General features: G+C 34.2%; 1 protein-coding gene across 2 annotated transcripts; it reads right to left on the reverse strand.

Annotated features, from left to right (window-relative positions):
- Nucleotides 1–1,773: 1,773 nt before the first annotated feature.
- Nucleotides 1,774–10,681, reverse strand: LOC125044643 (Krueppel homolog 2-like). Of its 2 annotated transcripts, none has more exons than XM_047641413.1 (5): nt 10,565–10,681; nt 7,349–7,553; nt 6,893–7,142; nt 5,744–5,877; nt 1,774–5,268 (listed from the first exon to the last, which is right to left on the reverse strand). In XM_047641413.1, exons 2-5 carry the CDS (start codon nt 7,531–7,533, stop codon nt 5,049–5,051), a joined length of 789 nt encoding a protein of 262 aa, XP_047497369.1. In that variant the 5' UTR covers nt 7,534–7,553; nt 10,565–10,681; the 3' UTR covers nt 1,774–5,048. The 2 variants fall into 2 exon arrangements, with proteins under 2 accessions (XP_047497369.1, XP_047497371.1); XM_047641415.1 differs by lacking the exon at nt 10,565–10,681 and adding an exon at nt 9,884–9,918.
- Nucleotides 10,682–11,857: the final 1,176 nt, after the last annotated feature.

Consider the following 11,857-nt stretch of genomic DNA (forward strand, 5'->3'; position numbering starts at 1 on the left):
CATTGAGAAAAGCAACATTCCACTAGAGAAATGTTGAAAGTGACCTATTGTTGTACAAAATCTGTTTCAAAACATATTATACCTTTTTATGTGTAAATACTATCCATCAACTGAAGTTAATACATGAACAATGGCAGTAACTTGGACAAATTGGCCCTTCTATACAGAGAAATGAATAGCCACCAATACAAACTTACACAATACTTGATAAATTGTTTATATAGAACTCATACATACTAAAATAGGTGTGTGTGTGTGTGTGTGTGTGTGTGTGTGTGTGTGTGTGTGTGTGTGTGTGTGTGTGTGTGTGTGTGTGTGTGTGTGTGTGTGTGTGTGTGTGTGTGTGTGTGTGTGTGTGTGTTGCATGTATGTGTACATACATACAAATACATATGTTTATGTGTTTATGTGTATGAGAGAGAGAGAGGAGAGGTCCAGAACTGCAATTTAGATATTAACAGTTACTTTATGAATACTCGGTTCTCAGGATGATTGACAAGAGTTCACTGATGTCAGATGGTGCTCGAGTCCCCACATACACTTTCTCTTCACTTATTTCCAGCCCAGACACAAGCATACCTATGATACCACAAAATATAAGGAGCTGCATAGAGGCTCTCTACACATGTAACCTAACTTTCCTCTCACTGTGGTAAATATTTCCCAGAGCCTTGTGGTCATCTGCTGCCTCTGTGGTGTGTACCTGGAAGTTTTCCTACTTGAGGACAGTGTCTGTATGCTGTCCACTATGGTAGCCTTTTATACCACATGTCTCAAAGATGTTGACTATCTTTCAGATACGAGTCCTTGAAAATGGCCTTTAGGAGAATATTTGTAAATAAATGGAAATGTATTGAATTAACTAATGATAATCTCAAAAGAGGACTTCCAGAAATGCTTCCACTAGTATGAAGTGGATATGAGGTGTAACTAATTACGTTGTCCCCTTTAGAGAGCATTAGTTTTTTTAATCAAACAAGGAGGGTTATCATTTCATAGCCATAGGGTCAGATACCTTTCAATCTGCCCTCATCTATATATATATATATATATATATATATATATATATATATATATATATATATATATGTATATGTATATATATATATACACACACACACAGAGAGAGGTGTGTGTGCGTGCGTGTGCGTGTGTGTGCGTGTGTGCGTGTGTGTGCGTGTGTGTGCGTGTGTGTGCGTGTGTGTGCGCGTGTGTGTGCGTGTGTGTGTGTGTGTGTGTGTGTGTGTGTGTGTGTGTGTGTGTGTGTGTGTGTGTGTGTGTGTGTGTGTGTGTGTGTGTGTGTGTGTGTGTGTGTGTGTATGTGTACGCGCATGCGCTTATGTATGATATCTGTGTATGTATGTATATATATTTATACACATATGTATATACTTATGTATGTATGCATGCATGCATGTATTTGTATTTGTGTGAGAGAGAGAGAGAGAGAGAAAGAAAGGGAGATAAAAAGATGTAATCCTTATAATTTGTTACCATAATGTTGATGTCAAAGCTTCTCCAATGTCATAGAAAAATCACTGCTTTAACAAAACAATGTAAACAAATCATTCATACAAAACACATGAAAGAAGCATCAGTCCTTTCACTATGCTCTTCTGGCTCCTTTTCACTCACAGGGTGCTCCTCTGACTCCTAGAAATGTGCACATGCATGTCCATATGCACGTGCACTCACACTCACGCAGGCACCCTACACACACAATTTAACTTCGCTTTCTTTTCAATTAGATAAGGTTACAATTTACAATCTTAGGAATGAAATCCATTTATTTTACTGCGTGCTAGAATTACAAAATGAAATATACAGATAACATGCTTCTCTTTTCTTCCACTGGATTCAAGAGTTAATGTCTGAGCAGTAGAACCAATTGCAATTCCAGGAGAGAGAGTGGAAAAAAAAGATTAACGAAATCAGCTCCATGGTTTGAATAACTTCCAAGGCACTGCTGGTCTGTACAAACTCCTGGGCTTATGTAACAGCCAAAATCCAAAATGTTTTTCAGCATTTCACTTCTACAGGACATGGAACATAGAACATGACCTTTCTCTGAATTTTATTTAGTTAGTTTTTGATTACCATGAAAATCTCATATTCTAATTTTCAGCAACTCTAATTCCAATCATGCAACATAGCCAGTTGAAAATACATATTAACAATAACAGAAATGCAGGGTTTCATTGACAATAAGATGAAACCACTAAAGTTATAAAATGATAATAATAAAAAATAAATAATCAATCAAAGTCCGTATATAGTTTACAACAAAAATCAAACATGACAAACATACATCTATGTGTGTATTAAGGAAGTTAATCCCCATCACATCTAAATCTTAAGATCAATTTACTATCAATATTGCTAAAAAAAAAAAAACACTTACTCCACAAACATGCTATCAACCCAAACTTATAACCTATGCCTTACTAATCACGATTTTAGTGTCTTAAGAAAGATTCTTTTATATGTTTAGAGCTGGAATTCCCAAAGGTTTCCCCTATTTTTCGACATTTCCAAAAATTATACACAGTGAGTAGCTTGCATTTAATAGGTCTCTTTGTCACACTTTCAGCAATTAGTGTTAGGAGCCACTTATTTGTACTAATACCAGTCCTTTTCCAAATAGGATATGAAGATAATACTGGCAAGGGTATATTTTGCACCATCATGAAATTCATACCACATTAGTTATCATTTCATGTGTATTGTATCAATGGCTACACTACTTTTAAAATAAATGAGAAACACATCAAAATAGCTTGCCAAAAAAAAATAATAATAATATTAATAATAATAAATAAAGTTACATATATCTATAAATTATAATTGTAACCTTGGCACATGACCAAGTAGGCCACTTATATTTTGCTTAAATATTATAATAAAGGTCCTTTATAATCAAAAGGCTTGTATTGCAAGGACTGACATTCAGAACTCTATATAGGATTATTTAAGTTGCATCTTCATGATTAGGTATGCCAGGTAAGCAGTGTCAATCAACTGGGTAATTTGTCGGTATGCCCATGCCTGTTGTCGAGATATGCAAACTAATGAGTGGCCAGACATGACTTGAAGTAGCTAGTACTACAACAGGCAGTGGAGTGTAGCACAACCACTGTTTGGTGGTTTCATGCTGGATAAAGCACAAATTTTCCAGCAGTCTGCCTGTCAAGAATGCCTGATGATGAGCTCTACTTCTCCTGCTCATCATGGATGCCTAATCTTGTGGATGCAGCTTCATACACAATCTGACCAAACTAAGGTTGTTCAGTATATCGGACAAGACCAGCAAGGCACCCTTGAGGCAGCTTGAAAAAAGCAAAAGGAGAGTGAAGGCTAAATATTCACAGATGACAGGAGAAACAGAATGGGCTGAAGACAAAGGAGAGGCGGAAAAGGAAACAGAGAAGGAGAGGGAAAGGGAAAAGGAGAAGGGGGTGATAGTAGTGTGTTGATGCAATATCATGTGATTCTCTTTTTACACCATCATAATGATGAAAACTCACTACATTAATGTCCTCAGAATTTGTGGCAAAAATATATATATATATTTAGAGCTTTTGCTAATAAAAAATAAATACCAACTTTCATCTTTTCTTTTAATTACATCAGAAACATTCCAACCTTCAAAGTATTAAAGAAAATGCAATACATACTCATTTTTACAAATCATACATAAATGACTGTGATGGTTTTCACTATCTCTACAACAGTTTTTGCTTTATATCAAGATAGAATTAAGTCCCCACTAAAATACTACAACTACTATAGAGGTGGTATTCTAAATTCACACACAAATATTGAATTCCATATAGTTCCTAACCAATTAGTACACATTTCCCCCTCTTCATTTTATTAAGTTACTAAAGGCATGTACCATATTGGTCACAACATTAATGTCCCATATTGCTAGCAGCGTTCCACTTTTTTAAATATCTGCGCACCATACATGAGGTATAGAAATAAAAACACCCAAAAGTTCACGCACCTTGCAAGAGGTATAGAAATAAAATCTGCCTCTCTATCCACCATTCTGTACATACTTTTAAAGAAGTATTTTCCTTTTTGTGACAATACTTATAGGTTTAAAACATCAATAGTAACATATTGCAAAGTGATAGATTCTATGTATGGAAAGAACTTACATCAGTTTGAAAAGTAACAAAAAGCTTTAAAATAAAACTTTCACATATGACAAACACTTACAACCATTCTACATGATAACCTGAATCTCAGGCATAACTGGGAGAGAAAGAATGAAAGAGGTAAAGAGAGAGTGAGACAGAGAGAAAGAAATATAAGGAGAAAAAGAGCCCTAATGATATGAACAAAATTCATTGAAACATGTTCTCCATAAAACTAGAAGCTTTACAAGTTCAGAATGAACACTGCTATTCACTCCTTCCATGAGTGATGTTCTCTACCATGACATGAAATGTCCAATAGCAGACACCAGGTAAGGAAAAATAAATAGGCACGAACATTTCTCAAGCAAGAACTCTCCTTGTATCAATCAAAAGAATAACTGGTAATGTGATATGTTCAAATACAATATTTCCAGTATCTCAGGCAAACTGAAAATGTTAGTGTTTTATTTTGAATACAGCAGTTAAGTTATTTCTTACAGATTAGACACCTTTAGCACAATGACAAAAAATTTAGTACTTTAGGGTACATATATTTTACACCATGTTTACATAACATTTCATTTACTTCACCATAAAAAACTACCACATAAAACAGGAAAGAGATAAACACATACTTTGCCTATCATTATCTACACCTCTAGGCATTCCATCATTTCTTGCCACTTCATGTTTAATTTCTTTAATTATGGTACAGTTATTTGAATGGTTCCACCAGTTTATGTTAATAAATCATAAGGTACATTTCCTAACTATCAATATCTCTTTTCCTATGCTCATTCATTTTCTAACCTTGATACAAAAAATCCAGGGTTGAAAAGACCTGTCCTGCAGTTCAACTTAAACAAATCTACTTGTCTCTAACAATAGCAATCAGGAATAACACTACTGAGCAACAACAGCCGGAGCAAACCCAGAGATGAAGACAATAGCTCTGTTTACGGCATTTCGCAGGAACGCTGGGATGCCTGGTTTGTTCACCGCATACTCCGCTGTCATGCGGAGCTCATGGAACATGTTGCGGGTGTAGGGGTTCCGCCGCGAGGAGTATCTCAGGAGCAAGAATCGGTAATACACGAATGGAGTGATTAAGCTGACTCTGCCACTGGAGAGAAAGATGAATATCATTAGGAATAAGCTACTTCCGTTTCAAGCAAGATATAATGTCATGCTTTAACATTTATTCTGTTCTAACCCTTATGACAATGACAATAATGGGGAGTTATCAAATCAAAATGACAGGGAAAGCAAAATGTGAACTATTTTAGAAAAATAATTTATCTCAGTAATTAACATATTCAAGAATTTCCAGTAAATATATTCTTTAGTTATTAAATAAAATATGATGGACTTGCTAAAATAAACAGAGAAAAAAATGTTACAGAAATATCTAGATGTTCCTCATGCTATGAGATTATACTTGTAAAGCATTACAAATCTATTACCTATACAGAACACTGCTAAGGCTGATATGATAAAAGCATTTGCACTTAGGTAACCAATGAATAAAACATCAACCTTTGACATATCCTTTCCAAAATTTCTTGGTGTTAACGATGTGTATACATTGGTAAACTTACAGGAAAAGTGACACCACACACAAGGGCATGAGGAATATTTCCACAAAGGCAGCTGCTCGCAAGATATTTCTGTGCTGGAACTCGACCAGGGAGATGAGGAATCTCGATCCCAAGGCATTGTTCTGTCCAATCACCTGAGGGTTAAAAAGTTAAACAATATGTCAAGCCAAATAATTCCACATTAACCCAATGACTCTCTGCAATAATTTCCTGGTGTGAGGAGATGTTTATATTTGGATCTATCATAACTAATAAAAAGACAGAAATAAAAGGGGAGAGTATAAAAAAGTCATAACTAACATTATGTCCCACTACAAAAAAAAAAATCTGCAAGTGAGGTTATTGTCAAGGGACACATTATCTTTCCACATATACAATTCACACAGAAGGCCTCATTACAGCTCAGTCAGTCTGTTTTGAACAATAATTATTCTAAAATAAAGTCATTAAAAGGGATTAACACTGAGTAGTGAACATGTAATCTCTGTGATGTGGATGTTGTTTGGTTGGGTTTGATTCAGTTTGGTTGGGTTTGATTCAGTTTGGTTAGCTACATCATGGATGTACGACTACCATAGTTATAGAACTTGGTCTAACAATACACTTCAATAGTTACTGCCAAAATATATTGCTGATCATAATCAGAACCATAACTTATGTACTGAGCTGAGATGCAGACAATAAATTAGATAAAAGTGACTGCCTCTGCAAATGGTGTTTAGTCTACAATTCCAAATCTAAACACAAGACCTGATTTGCATATTGCACAAAGCAATGAGATTCTGAGTCAGCTAAGGACTGGTAACAAAGGATGTTCTGCATGGTGATACTGAGAAACCAAATGATAATGAATATGGGATGATATATGGCTGGAATGAATAACATTCATCACTAATGTAATAACAGTGTCACATGTAGAAATACTGTGGAAAATACTGGGTAGGAACCATTTCTTTTTTTTGTGTGTGTTGGCCTATTTCAGTACCAGAAAAATAAAATCTACGAATCTCTCACAATATTCGTACAAAACATACAAGTCACTATAAATATTACAAATTCAAACTTCCTCTCTTTTTCCCATTCCCTCTATCTCTATATTTTCCCTCAAGCCCCCCCCCAGCCCCTCTTCAAACCCTTTCAAATACTCACATCAAGCAGTGACAGGGTATAGCTGGCAAAATGCAGCAGTGCAAAGAGGAAAATTGGAGCCAGCACCATGGTGATTGAGGCTGTGTACATGAAGATGATTGAGTACAACAGGTAGTGGGCCGAGTCCTCCATTAACAACTGGAGGAAGAATTCCCGTGTGAGCTGCACAGACGGGATCCTCTGGTGCAAACGGAGGGCGGAGGTTGCTGCATTGCTCACAAGGACTTTCTGGTAACTGCTGTATGGGTTACTGTAAGAAATTTGAAATAGTATTAAATTTCAATTATCATAATTATTATCATTATTTTTTTTTTTTTTTATTGATCATAAACCTCAAAAAGTGAATGAAAGAGAATGAGAGTAGAAAAGAAGGGAAAGAAGGGGAGAAGAGAAGGAGAGAAAGAGAAAGAAGCTTAGGGAAGAGAGAAGATTAAACCCAAGGACATACAAACTTACCCAAAAATAGGAATGAGGTACGATATACAGAATAAAAGAGTAAGTGCTCGGGTGGCCCATAGCGCCGTGTCCACCTTATGCTCAAGAACGTGTGCCTTCAGAGCATCAATGCCCCTGGGTGAAGACTGTGACTGCTCTTGTTGTGCCTGGTCCTGCGGCGGTTCACCATTTCCTTCTTGTGACATGGCTGATGATTGGTTATTTCCTGCAAAGGGATATATTAATAAATAAAAATAAAAATAATAATAATAATAATAATAATAATAATAATAATAATAATAAAAGAAACAGCCCTGATAATGAAAAAGTATACTAGCATAAGGTGAGACAATGCTCAATTATCAATTCATATACATATTAATGAGTCCAGATTAAAGGGACCAAACAGATGTCAGCTTCCTTCTATTTTAAATGTCCTCTCTTGAGAGTTCAGAAATTCCAAAAGACTTCGTACTCTACAAAAATATCTGGCAATTCATGTGACAAACATCTGTTATCTGTAGGGCTAAAATGTTCCCCAGTGCTGAGAGATAAAAACACAAGCTTGAAACCTGTCAAGTGTGTTCTTTTTCAATATACAGCTAACCCTTTTTTTCTTACTTCTCAAAATAGAAGCAAGAAGTGTGTGCATATGAATGGAAAGAAAAAGAAAATGTTAACTTATTAAGAGCCAGTATCCATGCAGTAAGAGGTGAGCCTGAGGCCAAAATACGTCTTGGAATATTGAGTATTTTATTTGAGACATTAACCCCTCACCGGGGAAAATGAATAAAAATTGGGGAAAATGCTATGCTCAGTTTCTATATTTATATTTTTTTGTGAAATGTCTCTGCACATAGAAGGCTCTGCTAGTGCTTAGCCACAAAGGAGGCAATTAGTAGACCTTGTGACCTCATGTGATTTGAATTGGCAGGAAAACTGTATTTTCTACTAGTGCTATGAAGATCGATAGTGTTATTTTTATGATAAACATTGTAATTACTATAATGTTATAGCATTAGTAACAGCAAAACAAGATAACGTAAAATATTTTCGTAAATCAAAGAAAAGGGTAAACGGGCGAGACAGGCAGTACTCATGCTCATTGGTGACTTAGTACAAGTGTAGCCATCTATGTATAAAAACAATCAGACAAGTAACTCACTGTGGGCATAGCACGTAGGTACACGTCATTCCCATCAGCATTGGGTAAATCAAAAAGTATTAAACTGGAAATCTCCAGTGTGTGTCGTTATCAAATCAGAAAAGAGTAGCCAGTAATGACTTCAGAAACAACAGGGAATAATAACTGAAAGAATCTATGTGATCCCATGATCAAATACAACATATCTAAAACAAAATGATTTGTGAATCTTTGACTCATAAAAATACCACTTCATTCATTAAAGAACACTTGATTTCAGAAAAAAAGGGAATTCTACAAAATCTCTGATATGAGAGCTTATGGTGTATAGTAAGTTTGACTTTAATAAGTGTCCCATTGAATAAAAGCACTTTGTAGGTAACCAAAATATAAAATGAGGACTAATAATAATAATGGTAATCAAATTAATTTATTAAAAATAAATAAATAAATAAATAAATAAATAAAAATGCATATGTGGTGAAGGTTTCCTGGCCTTTGCTGAGGACTAAAGACACAAGGGACATTATATATCATTACTTTTATACCCTTTATATTAACAAACAATATTCACATTACAAAAACTTGAGAAAAATGTCAGAATCTATCAATTACATTTACTGTTTACTACATTTTCCCCAAATATTATTTTTCCATAAATCTTTTTGGCATTCAATTGAAGTTCTAATCCCTACTGCAAGACAAAACCTGATCATTCTTGTTAATAACGTCATACACAAACCTGACTTGTACTTATCAATTTTATATATTAACTTATTACCTTACATCCCACCATAAAAAACATATTTTTTCTCTTTCTATCTCATCAGTTCTTTTCTGAATAGGTAAAACAAATTTAAACACTAATTTTAAAAAGTGAATATATGAATGAATAAATAAATGAATAAATAAATGCATATTCATTACCTTAAAAAATCCATAATGGTAAATTAGCAATAAGACAAGTATTTCCTGACTAAATGATGTCAAGCATTTTCTTATTACAAATATGTAACCACCAGATAACAGTATTCCACATATAAAATTTTACTGTACTTCTCTTATAATCATCAAAAATAGGTCGTTGCAAATCTCAACATCTCGCTTCACGAAATGCATTAAATGGCAATTCTTTACAGTACAGACGCACTTTCCAGAGACTAAGTTCTCAACTCCACGTCATAAATTTAGCCAACAATCTAAGTTGCTGTAACGGAGGGAGCGGAGAGTTGAAGGTTGGCTCTGTCTACTAGGCCTACATACTTTTTCTGATCAATTCGAGCTCATCTCATCAACTTCCCTTACAAATGATCATTAAAAAAGGAATATATTTAAGCTCCATCCTGCATAACTGAATAGTATCAAGGCTTGATAGTCTTTACCATCATAATTATTTAATAAAACTACTTCACCTCTGACTTGAAATAGGCCTCTCACGGGGGGGGGGGGGGGGGGGGGGGGGAACACCGATTTAGACAACTTCTGTCACTGTAATTCTGAAAAAAATAGTCCGGTTTCAGTACACTAGTATGTCTGTAACACGTAAGAGTAAAAGCAAAGTGACTAATAATAATGTGATGCAAGAGTCATGTTCCGTCTATTTTGTTAAATTTAGGTTATTTTTCCGAACTTCTTCAAAAGCTGCCTATAAAACCAAATCTTCATTTAATGCAATTTATAATCAACTCATTATTTCCCAATTACGAGAAACTAGCACCACATATTTCCAATAATTAAACTACGAAAACGAATTCGAAAAACTGATTAACAAGAGACAGATTTAGGCTAAAATTTGAGGTCCCGATACCTATATCCTCTCTCTTTTTCCTCCTTCGCTTCTTGTAGCCTTAAAGCTGATCTGAGAAGCATTTCATCAACTCTAATTCACTTTAAAACGTGAATAAAAGCAAGTCATTCTGTCCAGTCTAAGTCCGTGACGTGAGTTAGGCCTTTCAACGTTCAGTCCTTCTGGTGTTTTAGACTATTTTTAGCTTTCCCTTCTCAGTTTGTGAGTCTTTATTGTACTCGTATTAACGCGGGGTATTTCAACTCTTTTATGGTTAGTGTATACGATTATGAGAGACGGAACTTACCGAGAAAAATGAAAAAAAAGGGAGATGGATGTGAATGTTTCCTGTTCTTCCGTCACCAACTTTTTCTATTCCTCTCGGGTTATGCTGTGTTCACTCCTTCCGGGTTGCTGAGGGGAGAAACATTTTTCTTCTCTATGTTGCTAAAGTGGAAAAAATGGACTTTTTGTTAACCCATATTTCTTTAAATTTGGTATCCATGTTTCAAAGATATATACATTTTAGACAGTTTTATAGCATTCTCTTAGAGAAAGATCAACCACACAACCTGGATCTGCTCAAAAAATATCTCTTTGACACAAGCATCTTCTAGAATAAAATACACATTTTTTTTTCTTACTACACGCCCACCCAGAATCAAAACAACAACAATAACAAATAAACATGCTTCCCGCAGTTAAATAATAAAAGATAATGATTTTAAAGCAGGAATATTACATCATACGGCATCTGTTCACCGGTCTATCCCTCTTCAATGCCCTGATAACATCTAATCAGATAATAACATTCCGTTAGTTTTTTTACTAAAGCTTGCTTTTATTAGAAGATCTCATTATATTAATAGTAACGATAATAATGATAATAATAATCATAATAATAATGATTGTAATGATAAACATAATAAACATAATAATAATAATAATAATGATAATAATAATGATAATAATAATAATGATAATAATAATAATAACAATAATAATAATAATAATAATAATAATAATAATAATAATAATAATAATAATAATATAAATGATAATGATAATAATAATAATAATAATAATAACAATAATAATAATAATGACATTAACAATGATAATGATAAGAATAAGAATAACAATAATAATGATGATAATGACAACGACAATAATAATAGTGGTGATAATAAAGATTAGAATGATAATGATAATAATGGCATTATCATCACAATGTTAATGGGTATAGTGGTAACAATAATGACAGTATTAACAAAACTGATAATGTTGATAATAACATTAATAATCGGTGTGAGTGTGATACATGCAAAATTATCATAATTATAAAATTAATGATAACAGCTGTATTATTATTACTCCTATCATTACTGCCATTAATACCACCGTAACATTAATGAAACTGATGATAATGATAACATTAATGAAACTGAACCAGCGGAACCAGAATAAAAATCTATGGAAATATGGTACTCTAATCTTCCTTTTCTATTTCTCTTTTTACCTTTCGCTTCCCCTCTCCCTTTCTCTTTCTCTCCCATCTCCCTTTTCCTTTTTCTTCCATCTCCCTTTCCCTTTCCTTTCC

Source organism: Penaeus chinensis, chromosome 36, assembly GCF_019202785.1.
Source record: "Penaeus chinensis breed Huanghai No. 1 chromosome 36, ASM1920278v2, whole genome shotgun sequence".
Lineage (NCBI taxonomy): Eukaryota > Metazoa > Arthropoda > Malacostraca > Decapoda > Penaeidae > Penaeus > Penaeus chinensis.

Bases quoted from the DNA above. Each gene is read 5' to 3' on its own strand.
- LOC125044643 (XM_047641413.1), bottom strand. From the start codon at position 7,533: ATGTCACAAGAAGGAAATGGTGAACCGCCGCAGGACCAGGCACAACAA. The intron at 7,143-7,348 runs GTAAGTTTGTAT...AATTTCTTACAG, and splicing joins TACCTCATTCCTATTTTTGG to TAACCCATACAGCAGTTACC. The intron at 5,269-5,743 runs GTAAGTTTACCA...CTTTCTCTCCAG, and splicing joins TGTGTGGTGTCACTTTTCCT to TGGCAGAGTCAGCTTAATCA.